Genomic DNA, 25,358 nt, shown 5'->3' with positions numbered 1-25,358 from the left:
TGTCGGTACCTGTGGGAGAAAAAGAGGAATGAAGGGAGGAATGGAGTGTGTGTTGAGTGAACGCGGGTAGTGGGTGGTAAAGAGAGAGGAGCAGCAGGAGAGAGAGGGTGAGAGAGTGAGAGGGGGACTCACCCAGAGAGTCCTATACAGAGATGTGGTGACCGGTCTTTGTTGAAGGAGCTTCAGAGAACTTGGTTTGGCAGACTGGGAACGCTGGACAGAAACTCTGTTTTTGGAAGGAACTTCCTGGTTCCTGTGTCACCAGACTGGAAATAAAAAAACCTGTAAGAAAATTCCCTTTCTGAAGGAAGTTTGACCCTCGCCCAAATCTGAGGAACCCCTGCTCGGTGAGTATTCTGCTTTCACTGTCAACATCCACCATTACCTCGCTTTTTTTCTGGATGTGAAAGTCCTTCATAAGACAAAAGTCATTGACAGAACTGAAAGTACACCCAAGTCAAGACCCCGGCCTGAAGACAGCCCCCACCCCTCTTACTAAAGCTTGTTGTCTGACAGCTCAAAGACAAGACTCCTCTTTAGTTGAATTTCAAAGGGAATCCCCTGAATCTGCTGAGAGACAAAAACTGCTGCAACTCATTCAAATGAGTTGGGCATATCGTCCATTTTATTCTACCTGGATTTGGAAAACCTCATTGTGGCCCAAGCATTTCTGTATTTCTATCTTTAAGAAAACACCCTTACTGGACCGATTAAACCCAAACTGAATGGACTGCTGTTACGGCTTGGATAAGAAAACAAGCTATTGGAGGCTGTATAGACTGGCAAGGAGACTGACTGGCAGACAGAAAGACAGACAGACTGACTGACTGGTAGACAGACTGACTGGCAGGCAGGCAGACCGACTGGTAGACAGACTGACTGGCAGACAGAACAGCGGTCAGTCGCTACAAACAAGTAAACAGGCTGAGTAATCAAATGTAGACACATGTAAACAAAAAACACACGCACAAACGCCTCTACTATACCAGACTCCCTAACAAAACAGGCTAGATAACCAACCACCAACAGTAATCCTGGTAACAGTAACAGAAGGGACAACAGACAGCTCAGAAACACTGACAAGCCACGAGAAAAGAAAAAGAACAGCAGAGAAAAGCAGACGACCGCGTGGATTGTCTTACTTCTTGCATTTTTTCCCTCATCTTTTTCATTAGACCCTCTATTCCTTCCATTTTATGTGCACTTGTTGAAAACAGGCCGACTCAAACAGGTCATTACAACCACACACCGGTCAGTCGTTCTCCAGACGAGGCGGGGGGCCCAGCAGCAATGTCGTTTCCTGTGGATCTGAGCTCGCTGCGGGGGTGCCAGGGTACGGAGAGGGAGGCGGCGCTGGGAACACTGGAGAAGCAGCTCATCTGTCCCATCTGCCTACAGATCTTCAACAAGCCTGTGGTCATCCTGCCCTGTCAGCACAACCTCTGTAGGAAATGTGCCAACGAGCTCTACCAGGTGAGATCAGGCTGGAAGGGCGGGATGGCAGCTGTGTGGGAACTGGGAGCGAGGTCGCCATGCTACTCGTGACACACGGTTGCCATTTATATTGTTGGGCTTGGCTGGCTTCACTGAAGGATGTTTGCTGCCTCTTTCTATTGTCTCTGTGCTGTTTTACTCATTGCTTTATTTATTGCTTATATCAAAGAAAAAATGTCTCAGGGCGCCCCGGTGGTTCACCTGGTAGAGTGTGTACCACACAAGGCTGAATCCTTCCCACACGGCCTGGGTTCAAATCCAGCCCAGGCCCTTTGCTGCATGTCATCCCCTCTCTCTCCCCTGTCTTTCTCGACTATCGCTATCAAATAAAGGCGGAAAATGCCAAAAAAAATAAATTAAAAAGGCAAATGTAGGGGCATCCGGGTAGCGTGGCGGTCTATTCCGTTGCCTACCAACATGGGGATCGCTGGTTTGAATCCCCCCATGTTATCTCCGGCTTGGTTGGGCGTCCCTACAGACACAGTTGGCCCTATCTCCAGGTGGGAAGCTGGATGTGGGTGTGTGTCCTGGTCACTGCACTAGCACCTCCTCTGGTAGGCCGGGGCACCTGTTCGGGGAGAGGGGAACTGGGGGGAATAGCGTGATCCTCCCGCGCGCTACGTCCCCTTGGTGAAACTCCTCACTGTCAGGTGAAAAGAAGCGGCTGGCGACTCCACATGTATCGGGAGGAGGCGTGTGGTAGTCTGCAGCCTTCCCCGGATCGGCAGAGAGGGTCGAGCAGTGACCGGGATGGCTCGGAAAAGTGGAGTAATTGGACGGGTAAAATTGGGGAGAAAAGCAGGGAAATTTTTTTTTTTTAAAAAACCCAGAAAAACATCATGTTCTTGCACCACATGGGCCTGACAAGATGTTTTAATGATCATTAAAACTGATTTAAAATGGTCAACCAGAGGCCACTGAACAAAACAAAACAGGAAGTCAGAATAGATTAATTGTTACATCCTGTATCAATGTATGTGGTTTCCACTGATGGTCAAAAGGCTAAATAAAGCCCTTCTGGACTCTCAGTGTTCAGAACGAATTTTAGTCCAAAATCTTTATCTAAGCCCTGAAACTAGAGTCAATGACCAAAACTGAGCTATAGTACAAACCACATGATAATTGTATTAGCATATAGTTTATATAGTATTTATATTTTATATATATATGTGTGTGTGTATATAGTTTATATAGTAGCATATATAGTGGCATAGTATTAGTAATTAACACAATCAACATTCACATTATTAAAAGAGATTAGATGAAACTGTATCCACCTCCGTAGGGAAAATGAACCACTACAACACACAGGAAAAGGAATCAAAAAGCTTTTAAGGAGTAATGGGAGTAGAGATAGGTAAAGGGGACGAAGAACAAACATCAGTATAGCAACACTACGGAGGGAAAAACATGTTGACACCAGCTTAGTCCCACTGGTTCCAGAAACATTAAAACACATCTCACACACACACACACACACACACACAAACACACGATACACGTGCATACTTGTTCTGCACGGTTTTTGCACTCCAGCAATGTCCTACATTTTCCACATGCGCTGTAATAAAGCTCATATCATATCCCAGACAGGTGTGTGTAGCATATGTGTGTGTGTGTGTCCGTGTGACTGTGGCTTATCAGCAGCTAATCAGGGACATAGTTTGGACATTTCACACAGCTCTAGCTGACCTACAATGCCAGTCAAAAGTTTGGACACACCTGAGTGAACGTACGTTTTTCAAAACGTAGAAGTCTTTGCCTATTCCTGAATTTCTTCCCAAGATAATTTCCAATTTTAAAAATATGCAGTTTGAAATGCCCCCCACCCCCAACAAGTTGCTTCCTTTTTAGAACGCAAGTGAATTTTAGCAAAAATAAAGAAAAACCCTAATATGAAGAGGTGTGTCCAAACCTTTGACTGGTACTTTATATTTGTTGTTATTGTTTAGTGTTTGTGTGTGTGTGTGTGTGGGGGGGGGGTACTGTACATGTATGTACTTGTGTTTGTATGTGTGAGTGCACTTGTTCCCCCCATGTTGTACGTATAAACTCATGCTCATACAGTGTGAGCTGACGTATGTTGATGATGTTGATGAGGCGTTTGTTGAGCTGCTCTATATTGTATTCTGCAAATTGTGTTTCATTCTGTACACACAACGTCAATTGCCCGGATGTCTGTCTGTCTTGGGAGAGAGATCGCCCCCTCTGTTGCTCTCCCTGGGGTTTCTTACCATTTTTCCTCCCTGTTAAAGGGTTTTGCTTTTTTAGTGAGTGGTTCCTTATCCGATGCGAGGGTCTAAGGACAGGACATTGTATTGCTTGTAAAGCCCCCTGAGGCAAATTTTTAAATTTGTGATATTGGGCTACACAAAGTGAATTAACTTAACTATGAGTGTATTGTAACTTGCTCCTGTTATTTAAACAGAGCTATTGTCATGTGACAACACAACAAACAGACTTGCTGGTGAAGGCGAACAAACTCTCAACCCTGCTGTCAGCTGTATGGCCTATTTCTAGAGTTGAGCTTACACACGCCCGCACACACACACACACACACACACACACACACACACACACACACACACACACACACACACACACACACAAAGAGCTGGAAGCCATAGTACCCCAACAATAGATGTAACAAATATTCCTTTATCCTTGGAAGAGGATTACAAGCTAAGAGAAACTATATATATAAATATATACACACACACACACACACACACATTTATATATATATATACATACACATATATATATATATAGGCACAATTGTCCAACCTTGAGGGTCATCCCAGGTTGTCCTCTGTGTGGAGTTTGTATGTTCTCCCCGTGTCTGTGGTGGGTTTTCTCCAGGTGCTCTGGTTTCCCCCACCATCAAAAAAGACATGCATGTTAGGGTTAGTACTCCTGTCTGTGCCCCTGACCGAGGTATGGCAAGAAGAACTGGAGCTGGTCCCTGGGTGCTGCATGGTGGCGTCCCACTGCCCCTAGCTACACAGCTAGGATGGGTTAAATGCAGAGTGTAAATTACCTACGGGGACCATTAAAGTATATCAAAATAGAAAAATAAAAATATTTTTCCCATTGAGCTGGCTCCTCAGAACTTGCCTTACTCTCTGGAGGTATTTGGCTGTTGCTGCCTCCTCATGGTTTCCATTTGCCTGTGGAATACCCAGGTACATGTAAGTGTCCTGTATGTCTGTTATCCTCCCATCTGGTAATTCAATCCCTTCAGTGCTCACCACCTTTCCTCTTTTCGCCACCATTCAACCGCACTTGTCCAATCCGAATGGCATCCTGATGCCGTTGCTGTAGATGCTGGTGAGGTGGATCAGCAAGTCAATGTCTCGCTCATTCCTGGCATACAGCTTGATGTCATCCATATATAGGAGGTGGCTGATGGTAACTCCACTTCTGAACCTGTAATCATATCCACTCTTTGTGATGATCTGACTGAGGGGGTTCAGGCCTATGCAGAATAGCAGCAGGGATATTGCATCACCTTGGTATATGCCACATTTGACAGTTACCTGTGTGATTGTCTTTGAGTTGGCCTCTAGTGTTGTTTTCTACTGCCACATTGAGTTCTTGATGAAGGCTATTAGTGTCCTGTTGGCTTTGTAGGAGAATAGGCACTCAGGACCAGATCAGCTGAGTCAGGGGTCTACCACACCAGACAAGACCCAAGACGCAGGCTGTGCAAAGATGCCCCTGAGACGGTCCTGCAGTTAGTAGCAGGGTGTAAAATGGTAGATGGGAAAGTGTTCACTGAAAGGCATAACTAAGTGGCTGAGATAGTACTGAATACAGGCTGGAAATCCCCAAGTTCAAATGGGAGACACCGCCAAAGGTGGTTGAGAATGGCAGAGCTAAGATCCTGTGGGACTTCAAGTTCCAGTGGCCTCTTTCAGCAGGATAATGTGCCCTGCCGCTCGGTAAAAAATGTTCAGGAATGACAAAGAGTTCAAGTTGTTGCCCTGGCCTCCAAATTCCCCAGATCTCAATCCAATCAAGCATCTGTGGGATGTGCTAGAAAAACAAGTCCGATCCATGGAGGCCCCACTTCGCAACTTACAGGATTTAAAGGATCTGCTGCTAACGTCTTGGTGCCAGACACCAGATGAAACCTTCAGAGGTCTTGTGAAGTCCATGCCTCAACAGGTCAGAGCTGTTTTGGTGGCATGAGGGGGACCTACACAATATTAAGCATGTGGTTTTAATGCTTTGGGTGATCAGTGTATGTTTCGCTGTAAACCTGAGTGTCTGGAAAGGCCATACAGCAGTTGTGTAAGAGAGCCAGAGCTCCACCACTCTCAGATCTGACTCTCGCTGAGTCTGATAGGAAGATTTTCCAGTCATTTTACACATAAAGTACCTATCCCGTACAGTAAAACTAGCCAAAGTCAGCAGCACGATAATTTATTTTACTGATGATTTTGATCTGGCCTGATTTGATATGATTGACATTTTTTTAAGATTAAAATTGAGGGGCCACTTCTGTTTAAATTTTAATTGTTCAGTCACATCGAGTTTATTAATTTTTATTTAACATCTCATCAACTTTCTTTAAGCACTTGTATTCATTTTGTCACAATTTTGACCTAACAAATAATATATATTTATATTACGTCCTCTGTTCCAGGTAAGAATTATGTTTCATTGATACAACTTTCATAGTTTTCATTTGACTTTCATTAAATCATTATATAGATGTTTGACCGGCTTATACAAAAGCTACAGCCTCCATGACTTCTCTATCTTCCCTTCATCTATTATCACACCGGTAATCTCTCTGGATCCCACATATTAGCTTGTATTCAGGTAAACACACCGCAGAAATGTGAAGTAAGGAGCAGAGCGACGAGTCAAATGACGTCTTTCCTCTTGTCCGGAGCACAGACAACTGGACGACGCACGACACATATGACAAATGTTGCTTTCAGCAATGCTCCAACAACTTTTTCCCAAGAAACATAGTCGGCAGGAGTGCCTTTAAGCTGTATAAATTTCTTTCTTTTTATAACTTTATTTCTAGTTTTCCCCTTATCCCACCCGATTAACCCAATGGCATATGGCCGGAACTCTTGTCGAACAACTCCCCTGGCTCACGTTTCCACCGGCAGGAGATAGTCGTAACACCAGCTTCCTTCAAACTCGTGTCGGCTGCTCTCGCTATTTTACACGCCGAAGCCTCGCATGGACTGCATCACCTTCATGCCGCGAAGCAGGCGTAGGGAGAATGCGTTCAGTTGCTCGGCTGCAGGCGCCCGGGTGGGCCAGAAGGGTCGCTGGAGATCGACGAGTCCCCGAACACTACACCGATCTACACCCACTATCCCTCGGGTAAGGGTGGCCTAATGAATGCTTTACCCCGTGTACGCTCTGGCCGTGACCGGTTACGGCCAGTCTGGGATACGAACCTCCCAGCCACATGAGTGGTTGCAAGAACGGCGGTTTATTCCGCTAGGCCACCAGAGCGGCCCTAAATTTCTTTCTCTCCCCACAAACACACAATTACACACCTAGTGGCTATTACATGAAGACAGCAGAAATTAAAGTGAGATAACAATATTATATGAACTATGGGGCTTAAAAAGTTACTCGGTCATGCTGTACATTACACTGCTTAGGTGTGTGCAAGTGAGCTCCTCTGTGTGAGCAAGTGAACATGTGTAGTTGCATGTGTTTGGCATGTGAGAAAGAAACCTTATAGACAGACCCCCGCCCCTCACCGCCAGGCTCATGTTCATGACCTTTGACTCCTTTAACAGCGGACTCATTAGGTTAGATGTGGTCTGATCTGCAAAACACACACATCCTCTCCGACATTCTGTGTCACTAAATTACAACTCAGTATTTACTTGGCAGCGCAGTCAGGGGTGCACTTCACCCTTTGCAGGTGCTTTGAGAATTGCACGGTTTCTTTTTGTCGTATGTGTGCAGGTTTAGCGGCTGCAACAGCCACGCAATCCTTACGTGAATTCGTCAGTGAGTGTTTTGTCAGAGGGATTGTTATTTGGGGTGTTGTAATTATAAGCTCTCCCTCATGCCTCTCGGCACTTGGCCGACCAGTCGTGTAACTTCAATAATGTTGTTGGTCACCTGATCCAGCGGCCCAATCATGTCAAATGTGATCACTCAGTCAGTCAGTCAGCGACATTTGTGTTTGTTGGGCTGGCCTGGCCCCACTGGCTGGTCCAGAGAAAAAGGCAAATGTTCACCTATCAAACCAGGCAATGTCTTTCTCTTGGTCTTCATCCCTCATCCCCTTTGTGTTTCAGCGTCCAACCCGCATATCACCACTTTGCATCAGCCAACTCTGTAGTCTCCATCAGACCCCAACCCATCCACCAAGCCTGACTGTAATCCTCCATTTTATCAGAGTCTGAAATTAGCTTCAGCCTAACTGTCCTGCTAAAACCCCAGCTCCCTACCCACCAAATCCTCTTCTCACTAATGTATTAGCAAAACAAATTCTGTTGCTAGCCCCAAATCTCTGGTCCCACAGGGACCTCTGTCTCTCAGCATGGTATACCCTCCCCAACAACCTAACCGCACCCCCGACCCCTCTCTCTCTCTCTCTCTCTCTCTCTCTCTCTCTCTCTCTCTCACACACGCACACACACACACGCCTGTCTCTCATGTCCCTCTTGGTGTGCCAACCCCTAACTAGAAAAACAGTGTTGAGTCAACTAGCACCCTAAGCCTGAGTGCAGTGCTCTCTCTCTCTCTCTCTCTCTCTCTCTCTCTCTCTCTCTCTCTCTCTCTCTCTCTCTCTCTCTCTCTCTCTCTCTCTCTCTCTCTCTCTCTCTCTCTCTCTCTCTCTCTCTATGCTGTAAGTCCCCTCTGTCTCTGATCCCTGGCCATGCAGCAGCTGAGTCTTATTAAAGACAACTATTTCAGGATGTGCTCCTTTCCCTCCACTCATCTATCTCTCTCCCCCTCCTCGTCTCCTATCTCCCCTTTTTGCACTTACTCCTTTCATCTCTTCCTGCTGTTATTCTGTGTGTGTGCTTTTGGTTTCTCTACATCTATTTCTCTCTCCCCCCTCAGATCTCCATCAATTTAATTCAAAATGCAATATTAATGTGAGTGTCAGAAGAAAAGTGTTGCTAAAGCGTTTAAAAAACAATTAGGCTGTCCATTAAGCCCAATCCTCTTTGACTTAGCCATTGAACCGCTTGTAGTTGCTCTTCGAAATAATGCAAACATCGCTGGTATTGGGGGGGGGGGTATTGAACATAAAATATCTTTATATGCAGATGACCTTCTGCTATATGTTTCAGACCCAACAACCTCTCTACCAGCAGCACTCTCTCTGCTTAAACAGTTTGGATCATTATCGGGATACAAGATAAACATGTACAAAAGTGAACTGTTCCCAATTAGCAGAGAAGCATTTGACCTAGACTACAACGACTTGCCATTTCAAATTGAAGAGAGACAATTCACTTACCTGGGAGTAGTAGTCACACGGAAATTCAAAAATCCTTTTAAAGAAAATTTCACGACTCTACTAAATCAGGTTAAAACATCATTGTTGCAGTGTTCCCCTCTTACATTGTCCCTTGCCAGGCGACTAAACTCTATAAAAAGGAATATACTACCAAAATTTACATATTTATTTCAGTGTGTACCAGTGTTCATCCCAAAATCATTTTTTTGTTTCACTAGATTCGGTTATTTCTTCATATATATGGCAAAATAAAAAGCCACGAATAAGCAGGATCTTACTTAGGTTCAAAAGGGACGGGGGCATGGGGCTCCCTGATTTCCGTCACTATTACTGGGCTGGTAACATTTGTTGTCTTGCTTTCTGGACCCACTTTTATCTTCAGCCCAACAGCCCAGATTGGACATTTGTTTAGTTGGGATCATGCCCGTATATTTCGCTTCCAGCACTCCTCGGCTCACCACTCAACTACTCCCTAACAAAAGCAATTGACAACCTGCTGGTGTGTCATACCCTTAAAAGTGTGGGCCCAGTTCAGGAAGTCCTTTGGCTCCAGAGACTTTTCTCTCCTGAGCCCTATTGCTTCTAATCATCTTTTCAGTCCATCTCGACACGACTCAACTTTCCAGGATTGGCACAGGAAAGGCATCAGCTGGTTTAAAGACATGTTCAAAGATAGCTATTTTATCCCTTTCAGTCAACTGTCTGAGAAATACAACTTATCCAAAACACATTTTCGATATTTACAGGTCAGACAACCTTGCTTCCCTGCAGAACCTGACACTAACCCGGCTGACACATTTCTTCCCTTTAATCCACTATCCAGGGGTGCATTGTCAGCATTATATAGAAACATCTCCATGTTGACATGTCCACCTCTGGACAGGATTAAAATGGCTTGGGAACACGATGTGGGACATCTTTTCTGATAAACAATAGGAGTCCATCCTCACATCAATATACAAATCTTCATTCTGTGCAAGACACTGCCTAGTGCGATTTAAGGTGGTCCATAGGGCCCACGTGTCCAAGGTTAAATTATCTAGCATCTACCCTGGTATCTCCCCCACTTGCAACAAATGCAAAAACAGTGATGCTACCTTGATCCATATGTACTGGCTGTGCCCTCACTTACAAAAAATTTGGAAAGATATCTTTCATATCCTATCTGAAATTTTAAAACAAAACCTTGACCCAGACCCTCTTATTGCTCTGTTTGGCATTACTGATGGAGATGACTCTCATCTGACATCTGCGGAGTGCCGCATGGCGGCCTTTGCTTTGCTCTTGGCCAGACGCGCAATTTTGCTCAAATGGAAGGAAGCTGCCCCACCCACGCTTAGTCAGTGGCTTCAAGACATCACGTCCTGTCTCAAATTAGAGATGCTGCAGTTCTCAGTCAGTGGCTCAGAGGACATTTTTATAAAACCTGGGAACCCTTTTTAACATATTTTTATAACACGCAAACAATATAAGCACGATATTCATTTTAACGTGGCCTCTGACATGAAAACAATACCTGGCTCCATGGAAATACATTAATTACTTCTTTTCTCCTAGACATTGTGCCTTAGAATTATCCCAGATAATCAGGGGGGCGGGGGAGAGGGGGGAGGGCTGTTTCACTATATCACTGTTACCACTGTCACTGCCATAGGGTTTTGTTTGTTTTTGCTTGTTCTGTACATTGATATGTAGCATTGTGGAATATATGTGCCCAACCCTGTTCATTTTTGGTAAAAATTAAATAAAACTATTTTGGAAAAAAAAGCAATTAGAAAACAAACAGTTCATTAAATATAAATGGTTAACATGGTAAAATAAACTGATTTCGATTTCATTTCTTTCTTTGTCTCATTTTGTTGTATTGCTATCTATCTATCTATCTTTCTATCTGTCTGTCTGTGTCTGTCTGTCTGTCTGTCTGTCTGTCTGTCTGTCTTTCTATTTATTTATCGCTCCATTTTTGAGTGTCTTTAACCCATCTAACCTGCAGAAGACTGGTATTTACTGTAGTTTTCAATCAAATATACCTGTGTGTGTGTGTGTGTGTGTGTGGCCCTTAACAAGCAAAACAGTCTCCAACCAGTTGTCTACCATTCCCCCCAGATGCCCCATCGCTGCCAGTCCAAGCCAAGGCGGAGCCAAGTTTCCCTTCTGCCCCAGCAACACAACATAAAACCAGTAACCTCCCCCAGGGTGACAGTTAGAGGAGTCTACATATTCTCAACTAGTGAGCTCAAACGAAGGCTGACATCTTAATTGCGAGAAATCCCAAGATACTGCAGCTGTGATGAATGTGGAAAAACTCCAAATGTACGCTGTTGAAAGGCAGGCAGGGCTGTTGAATGTGTCTATGAACATGTCTGTGTATGTGCGTGTGTGTGTGTGGGGGGTGGTAGTGTAGTTGCACCGACGTTTACTTATTCTATATGCATATGAATGCAAATATGCGTGTTTGTGTGTGCGTGTGTGCGTGTGTGTTTACATGTGTGTTGTGTGTATGTGTTGACATATGTTTGTGTTAATCTTTGTGTTATTCTCTGCATCCAGCCGTCATTGTACCAGGCCTGGACCACCATGTCGGTGAACAGCGGGCGTTTCCGATGTCCCTCCTGCAGACAGGAAGTGGTGTTGGATCGCCATGGTGTCTACGGCCTGCCGCGCAACCTGCTGGTGGAGAACATCATTGACGTGTACAAACAGGAAGTCAGCAACAGCACCGCCCCAAGGTGAGGAAAGAAATATGTAAACACACAGACCAAAGAAAAGAAAAGAAAGAAAAAACATCAAGAACTAAAAGAGACAACACTAACTTCAGAAACAGTCATGTAAACACTGATCATCTTAATCAGCATAAGGTCAAAATCTGAGTCAGCACACAGAGAAACTTCAACTTGTAATCTGGACGCATTATGTTACATGAAACAGAAAGTAATACGGGACGCCCGGGTAAAGTAGCAGTCTATTTCGTTGCCTACCAACACGGGGATTGCCGGTTTGAATCCCCGTGTTACCTCCAGCTTGGTCGGGCATCCCTACAGACACAATTGGCCGTGGCTACGGGTGGGAAGCCGAATGTGGGTGTGTGTCCTGGTCGCTGCACTAGCGCCTCCTCTGGTTGGTCGGGGCACCTGTTCAGGGGGGAGGGGGAAATAGCGTGATCCTCCCATGCGTTACGTCCCCCTGGTGAAACTCCCCAGTCAGGTGAAAAGAAGCGGCTGGTGACTCCACATGCATCGGAGGAGGCACGTGGTAGTCTGCAGCCCTCCCCAGATCGGCAGAGGGGGTGGAGCAGCGACTAGGACAGCTCGGACAACTGGGTAAATTGACCGGGTACAATTGGGGAGAAAAAGGAGACCCCCCCCCCCAAAAAAAAAAGAAAAGAAAAGAAATTATAATACTACTTCAGGCAAATGAATGCATGCAATCAGAATGATGGAAAACAATGACTTGACATAAATAAGAATCATCATAGCATCATTTTTGGCTAACCAGTCACATAAATTATCTATAGGTAGCCATACATTTGCTAGAGACCATTTCATAAAACCAGTCAAATAAATGCTCTTGCAACCCAAATGCAAGAGAAGTCACTACATGTTTGAAGAGGAAGTTAAGCTGTTGTTCATAGATGACCTTAATCAACTGAAACTCAAACGTCAGTCAAAATACTGAATCCCCTCTCATTGTTCAGTCCCTCTTAAAATCCCACCTGTCCACCCTCATCTCCCCCATTGTTATATTGCTTCATATTTCATTTTTTTGTTGGTTTTATTGTATTGCTTATCTTTGCACCTGTTCCCTATCTTCTGTTTTTGCAAAGCATTTTTAGGTTTGAGAAATCATAGCTAATAATTAATCACTCTGTGTGTTGTTATCAAGTTCAACCACATTTTACTTGTTTGGTGGTGAGGAAGCTGCTGAAGTGACAGCGCTGGTGGCTCTATTTCATTTCATTTCCCTTTGGACGTTAGGATTTGGATGGTCCAACATATACGACTGCCACATATCACCTTCAGTATGAGTGAGTTAAGGATTATGAATTTAATAAAGTTCAGTTCATCCTTCTAATTCTTCTGTCATGTGAGCTAGTGGAATATCCAGGTCTTAAACTGCTTACTCCTCTTCAGACTCGCAGAGGGATGAAGCTGCCTCGGCATGCTTTGCACAAAAGCCGGTCAATCAAAAGACACATCTCATTCTCACACATTTATACCAGAAGCCTATAAAGAAGCATAAATTATGCTCACTTACATGTCTATGGACTGCATGTGAGAATATGGCAAGGTGAACAAAGGGAGACATGCCGTGTAGTCTCTACCCTCCACCATTATTTTGTGTGTGTGTGTGTGTGTGTGTGTGTGTGTGTGTGTGTGTGTCCTGACCACAAACCTGCCATGTTACTATTATCCAAACTGAAGAGAACATAATCTGTCATTTTTCGCTCTCTTTCTCTACCTCTCTCTCTCATTCCCCATCCCTCCCTTCATTTCCTGCTTCATTTCTATCCCTTCCCCTTTTCTCTCCGCCTCTCGCCCTCTCTCTCTCCAGCCCCCTCCCTCCCCCCATGTCCCAGGGTAAGGTGACATGTGCGGACCATGAGGATGAGAAGGTGAACATCTACTGTCTGAGCTGCCAGATCCCCACCTGTTCTCTCTGCAAGGTGTTTGGGGCCCATAAGAACTGCCAAGTATCTCCTCTGGCAGACATCTACCAGCAACAGAAGGTATCATGTGATAATATACATTACTTTTAAACTGCTTGTGTGTGTTTGTATGGGTGGTAGACTGCTGCATGTGACAAAGAAAGGTTGTTTTGTAATTTTTTCCATTTGTGTGACCACAGGACTTGTGAATGGGTTAATAAAATACATTTGAAGCTGCCATGCTTGCAGGATTTTCCTATGAAATTACCGTGATGCATCATGTACATGCACCATTACATCAGAAACAAGAAAAAGAAGAAATTGATTATTAATGGCTAATTATGGCTACTGATAAATATATCTATATATTTTGTAAATGAGTCTCCCACACTGCTATTCCATTCATGACAGTCAAGGTTTTGACATGTCCTGCTCAGGTTACCATATATCATGTTTCATCAGTGGTTTTAATCCACACAGGAACTTGGGACATCACTCAGGGCATCTAAAAATCAACCAAACTTCATTTATCTTTCTCATTTGTGTATATTTGTTGACATCTTAACTGCTTTTGGAGCTTTAAAAGCCTCTTTCCTTTTATCCTCTTTCCTGTTCTCAAACTATAAACTGAGTGTTTTTGTTCCAGGCTGAGCTGAATGATGGTGTCTGCTCTCTGTCGGGGTTCAGCGACAAAGTCCAGACCTTCATCAATGAACTTGAGGAGACATGCAGAAATATAGAGGTGTGTGTGTGTGTGTGTGTGTGTGTGTGTGTGTGTTAATACTGCATCTATATCAGTTTATGTTTGAATTGTCTTATATAACGTCACCTTCTTAAAATAATGTCCTAAGTCATATTTTCATGTTTTTCAAAAAACAGAACAAACTGAAACTGAAACAAAATTTGTCAGTTTATTCTGTTTTTTGAAAAACTTGAAAATACGACTTAGGCCATTATTTTAAGAAGGTGACGATAATTTATTTACTTTGTATATTCTCAAGACATCAAATACAATGATGTGTGTTTTCGTGTTGTCGTCTCTCATTTTCTCTCCAGGAGAACAGTAAGACTCAGAAGCAGACCCTGTGTTACAAGTTCGACCGCATGTTCTCCATCCTGGAGGAGAGACTTCAGGTCGGCTCCCTTCTCCATCTTTGATATTGTACTGTCCTCACGATGAGTAGTCGTGGACCTTATAAGACAAAGCTAGACAGTTAACAGTGTAATAACAGTCCTCCAATAAACACATGGCGTAGATTTTCTTGGATATTTAATGAAAATCTACAGTTCTACCCTAAAACTGCAACAAAGCACAAAATGCAAACACAAATCAGAGTCTAAAAGATGTTCATTATGCTGACATGACTGTAAGAAATAAAATGCGGAGTAACAGGTTAAAGCGGTTCTTGTTACCAGCTCACTGCTATGCTAGCTATTAATTAAGTCACTTTAGCCCTAATTTGCAGCAAAATAAATATACAGCAACTATATTATGCATTTACAGTCAAAAAATTGATAAATAAAATACTCACGGAAAAATAGTGTCCAATGCAACAATGCTGAGGACAAATTGCAGCCGGAGAAGCAGTAACATCGTGCTCTCCAGCTGAGGGAAATTACTCGCTCTGCAACTAATGCTGTTGAAAGACCAGGAGGGGCACTGCAGTGCACATTAGCTATTATACATACACTCTTCCATTAATTTAATGTGTTGCTTAGATGTTTTCTTATGGCGTGCAAGGCACGGACTTGGGAGCAAATAAAGAGCAAATATAAAAACATAATTCAAATCAGCAAGTATACTTACTTACAAATCTTATAAGGTCAACAAGTACAAGGCTTTAGTGCTTTAATCGGTGCCTATAGAACAATGAAATGGCTTTGAAATTGCTTGCAGCCAACAGGGGAAAAATGAAATGAGGGAGACTGGAGGGGGCCAGCTCCTCCACAGGACTACATTCCTGCTGAGAAGATAATGCTGTGGAATGACTAGCGATTGATAAAATCGCCGTCATTTTCTTGTAGAAAATGCTGTGATGGGAATATGAACCTATGGCACCAATCACTGGGGAACCCTATGGCAGGAGTAGGCTGCATTTAATTCGGCGACTCAGTGGTAAGCACTGTTGCCTCACAGCAAGAACCCCAGGCTGTCCCAGGTCTTTTCTGTGTGGAGTTTGCATGTTCTCCCCGTGTCTGTGTGGGTTTCCTCCGGGTGCACCGGTTTCTTGCCACCATCAAAGACATGCATCTTAGGGTTAACACTCCTTCCTGCCTTTGCTCCTGACCACAGCAATGGAAAGAAAAACTGGAGCTGGTCCCCTGGTGCTGCACCTGCCCACTGCTACTATACAATACGATGGGTAAATGCAGAGAACAAATTCGGTATAAGAATACAATGACAAAATAAAGTGGCTTTCTTCTTAATATACGACAGTAAACGTCATAGGGTCTACATTATTTATAGATCAAGTAGTCAATTTAAGTTATTGTCTACCTTCTATTTCTGCATGGGCAAGTGGTTTGGGGACACAACAAATGCATCAAGTAGCTCCGTTAGAGCAAGAACCACCTTGTGACTTTAGCGGCTGAATGTGCTTTTGCTTAGGTTCTCCACATCACCAACAGATTACATAAAAGCAAGTACCTGTAGCAAAAAAAAAATGCAAGCCAGTGCATTCGGTCTGGGGGACTCTTAAGTGCATGACTTCGACATGTCGCACTGGCAACCTTCGGCTCAGAAGCTGACAAAGATAAGCCATTCCCTCCGCCGAGAATTGATACTGTAATGATCATGGATGAATAGGCTCGGTAGTCCTTGGCTAACGGGTCAGACCCTTTAGTCAAGGGCTACCGAGCCTATTCATCCGTGATTGTTACATTGCCCCCTTCCTTCGGGAAGGGCGTCCCCGGCCGGACTGTCACAGCCGGGACGCGAACCCGTATCTCCCCGGCACCATGGGCGACATCGCCAACCGCTCGACTAAAGGGTCCGACCCGTTAGCCAAGGGCTACCAAGCCTATTCATCCGTGATCGTTGCAATATCTTTCATATAGATACTCGTCAGGCAAAGCAAAAGGGTTTTGTTGGTCTCTAAAAACTCGTACTCTCCCAAGAGATCCTCTCACTATTTGTTCACCAAGTTCCATGAGATCTTCTAGGAATGGTGACGCCATTTTCCAAGAGAATTGATTGGTCAGTAGGCAGCTGATCTGTTACCTCAAATACAACCTGCTTAGGGGAAGGTTGCAACATTAGTTACCATGGTGATATATCCCGGTAAAAAGTTGACCACCGTCGTGACACTTAAAACCCAGGGTTAAACTTTAAGTTATCTCACTAACCACAAATCTTGCTTCGTAGGCCTCTGGTGATGAAAGCAGCAGTTATTAACTGTCGTAGTATTAAGAGATGTAGTAATTAAAGAAATATCATTAATATCTTCATCATCATCATCCTGAAGGCGATGACTCATCAAATCAGCTCGGAGCAGGAAGAGAAGACAGGCCACGCCCAGTCTCTTGTACGTTCCTATGGAGACAGGGTAGAAACCAACACCAAGCTGGTCGAGATCGCCCTCAGCAGCATGGAGGACCCTGATGTGGCTATGTTTGTTCAGGTAGGCTACACACTGCTGTGTGTGTGTGTGTGTGTGTGTGTGTGTGTGTGTGTGTGTGTGTGTGTGTGTGTGTGTGTGTGTGTGTGTGTGTAAGAGGTATAGCTTTTGTTTTTCAGATAAGCAACAGTGTGTTACAGTCTGTATGTGCGCATTTGCATGTCATATGCGTATTTATATGTTTGCATAAGTGTTGTATTTGAAAGAATGTTGGAGAAAAAAAGTCTCTTTTTTCGGACCCCCCCCCCCCTTTCCCCCAATTGTGCTTGGCTAATTACCCCACTCTTCCGAGCCGTCCTGGTCACTGCTCCACCCTCTCTGCCGATCTGGGGAGGGCTGCAGACTACCACATGCCTCCTCTGATACATGTGGGGTTGCCAGCCGCTTCTTTTCACCTGACAGTGAGGAGTTTCACCAGGGGGATGTAGCGCGTGGGAGGATCACGCTATTCCCCTCAGTTCCCCCTCCCCTCCCCTCTGAACACGCATCCCAACCGACCAGAGGAGGCGCGTAGTGCAGCGACCAGGACACATACCCACATCCGGCTTCCCACCCGCAGACACAGCCAATTGTGTCTGTAGGGGTGCCCGACCAAGCCAGAGGTAACAAGGGGATTCGAACCAGCGATCCCCATGTAGGCAACGGAATAGACCGCCACACTACCCGGACACCCTGTTTTTGTCTTCCTTTTAACAGCCAAGGTGAACTAAAGCGTGACGTCGCTGCTGTGAGTGAGAGAGATGTCAGGCGCCGCAGCTGAGACAGTATATATTTCCACATGTTAGACGGTTTGGAGACAAAGCAAGAGAGGCAAGATTGAGATGGCTTGGACATGTGTGGAGGAGAAATGCTGGGTATATTGGGAGAAGGATGCTGAATATGGAGCTGCCAGGGAAGAGGAAAAGAGGAAGGTCAAAGAGGAGGTTTATGGATGTGGTGAGAGAGGACATGCAGGTGGCTGGTATGACAGAGGAAGATGCAGAAGACAGGAAGAGATGGAAACGGATGATCCGCTTTGGCGACCCCTAACGGGAGCAGCCGGAAGTAGTAGTAGTAATTAGTACAAGAATGGGCTGACAAATGTATCTTGCAGTTCGCCTTTATTAATAGCCTACATTTAGCAAAAAAAAAAAAAAAAAAAGAATATCCGAATCCCAAAATTGAAACCGAATACCTACCCAACAAACGAATATCCGAATACGCGGATATTCGGGTCCAGCTTTAGTGTACTTGCAAATTCTATCTTTGTGAGCAGAGTTTTTAACCATCAGAGTGAGGACATTTTTGCACAGTGTGGACATTTTGGCTGGTCCTTACTTCTTTAAGGGTCTATTTTAGGGTTAGGACTTGGGTTTAGGGTTAGGATTAGGTTAAGGCATGGTTAAAGTGAAATGGTAAATGTACTGCGTTTATATAGTGCTTTTCTATTCTGCTGACCACTCAGAGTGCTTTCCATTGTATGCCTCATATTCACCCATTCACACACACATTCATACACTGATGGTGGAGGCTGCCATGCAAGGTGCCAACCTGCTCATCAGGAGGAGTTGGGGGTTCAGTGTCTTTTTCAAGGACACTTTGACATGCTCTCTGGAGGAGCCGGGGATCAAACCAGCGACTGTCCATTTACCCGCTCTACCTCCTGAGCAATGCCGTCCCACAAAGTTAGGGTTAAGGGCTAGGTAATAATATAATCGATGAGGGTCATCACAAAGATAACGTACAAAAATGTGTGTGTGTGTGTGTGTGTGAGACATTTGTTAGCAGCTATTAGGAAATAGATAATCCTGCATTCAGGGGACATTATAACTAAATCTATTTTCTCATATGGTAATTCTCTCTCTTTTTCAGAATTCAAGAGAACTCATAGCAAAGTGAGTCAAAGTTTGCAAAGCAAACCGTCATTATAGATATTCAGGCTTATTTTTCTTTTGATGAACTTCTTTTCCATTTTACTTTATCACACACTCTCATATTGGCTGCTTTTTATGGTTTGTCACTTTCTGTCTCGCCTCTCCCCCTTTACGTCTCCCCTACCTACCTGAACCCATTTCTCCTTTTCTCGTCCTCGTTCTTTTTTCTTGCCTCTATCACCCCACATCCATGCCCCATCACCTCTCCCTCTATTCCTCCTCTCCCTGCTACACCTTTTCTCTATATTTCTCCTTTCTACAACCTGCCTCTCTCCCTCTCTCACCCACTCCCTCCATTTATATCGTTCATCTCCTTTCTCCTCCTCGCCACCTCCCTCTTTTTTTCCCTCCTTCCCTTTCTGCTTCACCCCTATCAGAGTGGTAGAAGCGACCAGTTGCTGTCCGGTGGAAACCCTGGAACCTGGGTATGAAGACATGAACCAATACCGATTTAACTTCAGTGGGCAGGAGCGAGCCCTACACAGCATAGACTTCATCAAAGGTGTGGAAATAAATGGCTGCCAGACAGAATTTCTCTGTCCTTGCAAGCCAGAAAAATGTCTCATCGGTAATTGCTGCAATCGTTTTTTATTGAGATTAATGAGAGGGAGACAAAATCTAATTGTCTTCCTTCTCATTTTGAACAATTCAAAAAAGGCAAGCCTGTCCAAAAAAAAAGGAAGTTGAGTTGCGTTTGAACTTCCAAGGGCCTTAGCACAACAATAACGGCAGAGAAAAAGTCATAAATCTTACACTTGGAATGAGTTTCCATTAAGTACACACATGCATGCATTTTGCCAACTTCATATGAGTCGCCCTATGATTTAGTATATTACTATATAATTCATATACACTATAATTCAACCACACACTCACCATAAACTGTTTCTGTTGTTCTGTCCAGCTGAGGAGGTATCTGAGGAACCTGAAAAACAACTTGAACAAAGTCCTGAAGAACCACAACCCGAAGAACCCAAACACCATCCTGAACCATCTGTCCAGAACTTAAACCCCAAACACTCTTCAGAGCCCACCATCCAGACGCTGGATCCTATACTACAACTAGGCCTAGAACCAGTACAAGACCAAATACCAACATCCATAATACCAGTGGTACTAACAGCTGTACCAGTGGCATCCATAGTTTCACCAATGCCAAGTCCAGTCGAGGACTCTGGACCAGTTTTGGACACAAAAACAGAGGGCCCGGTTCTGAATGATCAGGTAGATGGCCTGCTGATGACAAAGAAAGAAGATGAGAAGGAGGAGGAGAAGCAGGTAGCAGAGGTCCGAGGAGAAGCAAAGGGGTGTGCAGTCTCAGACCCCATCAAAGAGGGAAGTCTATGTGAAGACCAGGGAGGAATGAACACACAACAGGTACAGTGTTATGTACATATTCTGTGAAATTTGGAAAAACAAATTTACTTCAATTTTATTTTCATTTTTTCTTTAAAGGTAACCCATGTGTTTTTTTTACGTCTTTTTGTAAGTAGATTGTTTCATCATATTCATATCATATCCCATTCCCACATTTCTGAGGAGGACCTCTGAATTTATTATGTACCAATTAGCAGGTTTTGATAGAGAGTGACATTTGAGTACTAAAAACTTAGACCAACTTGTAGAAAATTCAAATATTTCTTACTATTAACATCCTGATGTCAAGTCAAGTCAATTTTATTTGTATAGCCCAATATCACAAATTACAAATTTGCCTCAGTGGGCTTAACAGCAACACAACATATGTCATATTTGACCTGATATCATATTTATAAGTATTGACAATGGAAGTAAACAGGACAGTTAATTAAGCAGATTTTGCAGCGTGGCTACTTTTTAGCTGTTTTACCTCATGGTGGTACTTCCATTTTTCCTCCAACACATCTTCTAATATACCAGTGTTTCCAATCACTGTCAACCATTACCAGTAATTGTCTGTCCTTTAATCTTTCATTGTTAACACTTCCTCCCTGTCAGCTGTAAATACTTTAACTGTCTCCTCTCACATACCAGTGTGAGGGCAGACAGAAAGAGCATGTTGCAGGTGACTGGAAGACAAAGAGACAGGCTGAAGAAGAGACGGAGCGAGGAGGAGAAGGCCAAAGCAAAGAGGAGGAAGATGCGAGAAGTTTAAAGGAGGAAGAAAAGGCCTTGTTCTACCCCAGCTGGTACAGGGATAGCCCTGATTTGGCTGTCCCTAGAGAAACCCAGCTGACAAATTACAAGTTTAAAGACAATGTTCAGGTATGTTCGCCACAGACCACCACAGCCAGGGAACCTCTACCTGTGGTCCTGGCTGGGACTGAGGCTCACACTGCATCCCAAGCCATGTCTTATCCCCAGATACAATTACAACCTCAGGTACCAGATTTTCTATACCTGACTCAGCAACAAACACAGCAGCAACATTCAGCACCATTAACTTCTGAGAGTCAGGTTCAGATCCAAGCCCTACTTCTGCCTTCAACGCCATCTGAGTCATGCTGTCAGTCACAGAATGTAGCTTACCATGAGCAACAGTCTTGTGAACCACCTCTCTTGTCTAAACCGCTGCCTCAAAACCCGGATTCGGCCCAGACTCTTCCCTCACCGCAACTGGGAACCCAATCTCAACCTTCCTTTCTCCTTCTCAAATCTGAACCCTTAATCCAGCCAATGCCTGTTGGGCCAAGTAGCAGCACCTACATACACACTCCCCCTGAGGGTCTGACCAGTGACATTGCAGGAGGTACTGGTTTCATGGAGGAGGGTGAAGATGAGGAAGAGGATGCCCACGGGTGGTTGTGTCTCGCTGGGGCTTTGGAAAGTGATAGGACACTGTTAGACAGTGGCTCAGATCCCAAGGAGGGCAGTTTAGACTATTCTATATGCATTGTGGATAATTCACAACCCATACCACCAGAGTGGGGAGGTCATGGGGTGGATCAGAGTAGCTTGCATCTGGATGAGGATACCTCAAGTCTCCAGGGTAGCAACTTAAGTTTGGGAGAACAGATAGAGGACCTGGAGATGGCTGGCCTTTGTGTAAACCAAACCCCAGAGTCAAAAGAAAGTATTTCACTGTCAGGAGAGTGCAACTTAGACCCTGAGAAGTTGGTTCGAGGACAGGGAGATGGAAGCTTGGAGCCTCCAGAGAGGAGCGAGGAGGTGAAGGAGGATGTCGCCATGTTAGAAGTGGATATCTCAATGCTGAATGAGGATCGCTCTGAACTGAGGGATGATGGCTTGGACCCAGGAGAATTTGGTCACAGTTTGGAGAAAATGGCTACAGCACGACAACAGGATGCTCATGTGAAAGAAGACAAGGACCCAAAGCTTGAGGCTGATAGTCCTGGCCGTACAGAGGATGAGAAAATGTCTACGGAGAGTAGCAAACACATGGAAGACACTGACGCCAAGACGGAGGGGCATAATGCCGAAAACATCCAAAAAACAACCTCTTCTGTCTCCCGTCAGGTCAGTTGTTTCCAGTTTGAGCTTCCTCATCACTCATCATCATCAGCCAAGCTCCAGCGTTCTTCACCCACCTGCTGATCTTGTCACGTCTGTACCTTCTCTTTCTCTCTCTGTTCTTGGTTGTTGCGCTTTATATCTGTTTTACTGAGTCACCCATCCAAGATGGCCACCACTGCTTCAGTACTTTCATTCCAGGTCACTGTGTTGTTGACATGAAATGTATATGAGGAAGGAAAGGGGAGAGTATGAAAGAAAGAAAGAAAGAAAACTGAGAAAGAATGAAAGAGAAAGAAAGAAAAAGAGAAACCAAGAAAGAATTAAAAAAGGAAGGAAGGAAGGGAGAAACTAGAAAAAAGGAAGGAAGAAACTAAAAGACAAAAAGAAAGAAAAAGAAAGGAAGGTCAAATGGAACTGAGAAAGAGAGAAAGAAAGATTAAAGGACCAGCTGTCTCTTTAGTGTTTTGTGCTGTAGCACCAAGCTTAACAGTCATATTGTGCAGTTGTATTGTAGTGTGTTGTAGTTGTAGTGCAGTTATATTGGCTTTGTGAAAGTTAGTGGGACCGATTCCCTCTCCTCTTTTCCTTTCTCATCATTCTCTCTGTCATAGCCTGTTTCTTCTGCTATCCATTGAGACGTCATCACTTCATCTCATTGCTCTCGTCCCTTCTGTGTCCCTTCATCCTGCTTTCTCCTCCCCACCCATCTCCCTCATCAACATCTCTTTTCCCTCCCTCTCTTCACCACCACCCTCATCTTCTCATTATACAACCTCCCTCTCTCTCATCTCTCTCTCCACCTCCTACCCCCCCCCACCCCTCTCCATCACTCCCTCCATCCCTTTGAGTCCTCCCACTCCTGCATCATTCAGTCTCTTCTCTCCTCCAAATTTTCCATCCCTCTATCCTCTCTGTTGCTTTTTTCCCCTCTCATTTGTTCATGTCCCCCCCCCCATCATTTTGTCTTTCTTTTTCTCCATTCCTCCTCTTTCTTCTATCTTTCCCTCCCACATCCTCCTCTCCCTCCATCTCCTCCTTCCCCCAGGCTGTCACGCTGCTGTTCTATCTGCTGGCTTTCCTGGTCATCTTGCAGAGGGTGTGGGCTTACATCGGCTGCTTCATATGCACATAACACCACCTGGGAGCACGCCCAGCCGCACTGGTGCACAGCCAAGGTACACAGCAGCCACGTTTCCATCCAAAACACTGCACCCATTTCAAGTGGATGTTTTGAAGTGAAAAAGAAATACTAAAATGGTAAGCAGATGAGTTGCCTTAAGCTGGTTTAAAGAGACTTGTTGTCCTATACACGGCGAGAAGGCTACATCATCCAAAAAAAAAAGTTTCAAGAGGAAAATGTAGCATTCTTAACAGGAAGTACTTTTCATTTGAAAATATGGCAATTATGATTCTGTCATGCTCCTTTATTGCATATCTTTACTGACTTTATGCACCAACGTTTGCACCTTGAACCCTTTTGTTTTCCATCTCCAGGATGTCTGATTAGATAGCATGTAAGGTTTTGGAGCTAACAGCCTTTGCAAGCTGCTCAGGGTGTGAATATTAAAGAACACCTGGCACAGTATTACCTCAGCTTTAGCCTGACTATGAGAGCACATGCTGCTTTTTACAGTCTTTTTACAGTCAAGGCCATGGAGCTGCACTGAAACCTTAAGATCGGCTTAAATGCTTCCTTTATCTGGATGCCTCATCTGAATCCTTAATGCAGATTTGTATACTCCATCATCCGAGAGTATGGATGAGGGTTTATTTACGGGTACGTAATGAAAGGGGCCAGGCTAAAGGATGAACTGAGCAGATGTGGACATTGTTGTATATATTACCCTATTCTTGGCTAGAGAACTTCAGCGAGGAGTTGACGGGGTAGAAACTGAGGGGTTTGCTGGGGTCTCTGCTGCCATGCAGGGCTGCAACCATGTAATTACACTGACCCCTTGTTTGAGTCAACTTAACTCATTTAACACTTAGAAGGGGGGAGCGTCCTCCAGAAATTATCCACAAATATAGTTCGATGTGGTTACGGTTTCTATTTCTACTTACCCGTGTTTTGTGTCATTGCTGCTGTTTTTGTTTTGTTTTATTTCTCTTGTGTACTTTTATAGCAGACATTAACACCTTGTCTGGGTTGCGCTGTGTTTCCTCGTTGCATGTCTGTCTGATGTTTGCTGCCATGGTTGTGCAGTTTGCACATCCTCACGAATATAATAACACATGCTAATGCTTGTGTTTCATAATGTTACTATGCTGCTGAATACATGATATAATAATAATAACAATCATTACATTTACTATATAACACTTTTCTAGAGACCTCAAAGCACTTAATATATAAAGATATACATTATATATTTTATTATTATTTTTATAATATAATTAATAATTATGATTATATTATATGTTATATTATATATGATATCTTCTTGTTTCAGCTTTTCCCCTGTTTTTCAGGGGTTGCCACAGCAGATTATACAGTGTAATATAATATATTATATAATATATTATTATAGTATAATTATGATAATTATGATTAAAATTATTATCCATCCATCCATTATCCAAACCGCTTATCCTGCTCTCAGGATCACGGGGATGCTGGAGCCTAATTATCATTATAATTACAATTATTTATAAATATATTTATATATTATTATTTTCATATATTATCATATTATATTTTTGTCCCTGGGTGTGTGTGTGTGTGTGTGTGTGTGTGTGTGTGTCGGCCCTGTGTGATGGCCTGGCAGCCTGTC

General features: G+C 44.0%; 1 protein-coding gene across 1 annotated transcript; it reads left to right on the top strand.

Annotated features, from left to right (window-relative positions):
• Positions 1-1,290: 1,290 nt before the first annotated feature.
• Positions 1,291-23,741, top strand: trim101 (tripartite motif containing 101). The gene is made up of 10 exons (XM_056274570.1): positions 1,291-1,473; positions 11,510-11,688; positions 13,511-13,685; positions 14,251-14,346; positions 14,661-14,738; positions 17,069-17,224; positions 19,073-19,095; positions 19,512-19,636; positions 20,039-20,511; positions 23,633-23,741. Exons 1-10 carry the CDS (start codon positions 1,291-1,293, stop codon positions 23,717-23,719), a joined length of 1,575 nt encoding a protein of 524 aa, XP_056130545.1. The 3' UTR covers positions 23,720-23,741.
• Positions 23,742-25,358: the final 1,617 nt, after the last annotated feature.

This window comes from Lampris incognitus, chromosome 2 (assembly GCF_029633865.1).
Source record: "Lampris incognitus isolate fLamInc1 chromosome 2, fLamInc1.hap2, whole genome shotgun sequence".
Taxonomy (NCBI): domain Eukaryota; kingdom Metazoa; phylum Chordata; class Actinopteri; order Lampriformes; family Lampridae; genus Lampris; species Lampris incognitus.
Note: the sequence above shows the minus strand (reverse complement) of the source record. Positions and strands in the feature narration are given on the sequence as shown.

Coding starts and splice junctions, on each gene's coding strand:
- trim101 (XM_056274570.1), top strand. CDS start 1,291: ATGTCGTTTCCTGTGGATCTGAGCTCGCTGCGGGGGTGCCAGGGTACG. Junction 11,689..13,510: donor AGCAACAGCACCGCCCCAAG/GTGAGGAAAGAA, acceptor CTCTCTCTCCAG/CCCCCTCCCTCCCCCCATGT. Junction 14,347..14,660: donor AGACATGCAGAAATATAGAG/GTGTGTGTGTGT, acceptor TTTTCTCTCCAG/GAGAACAGTAAGACTCAGAA.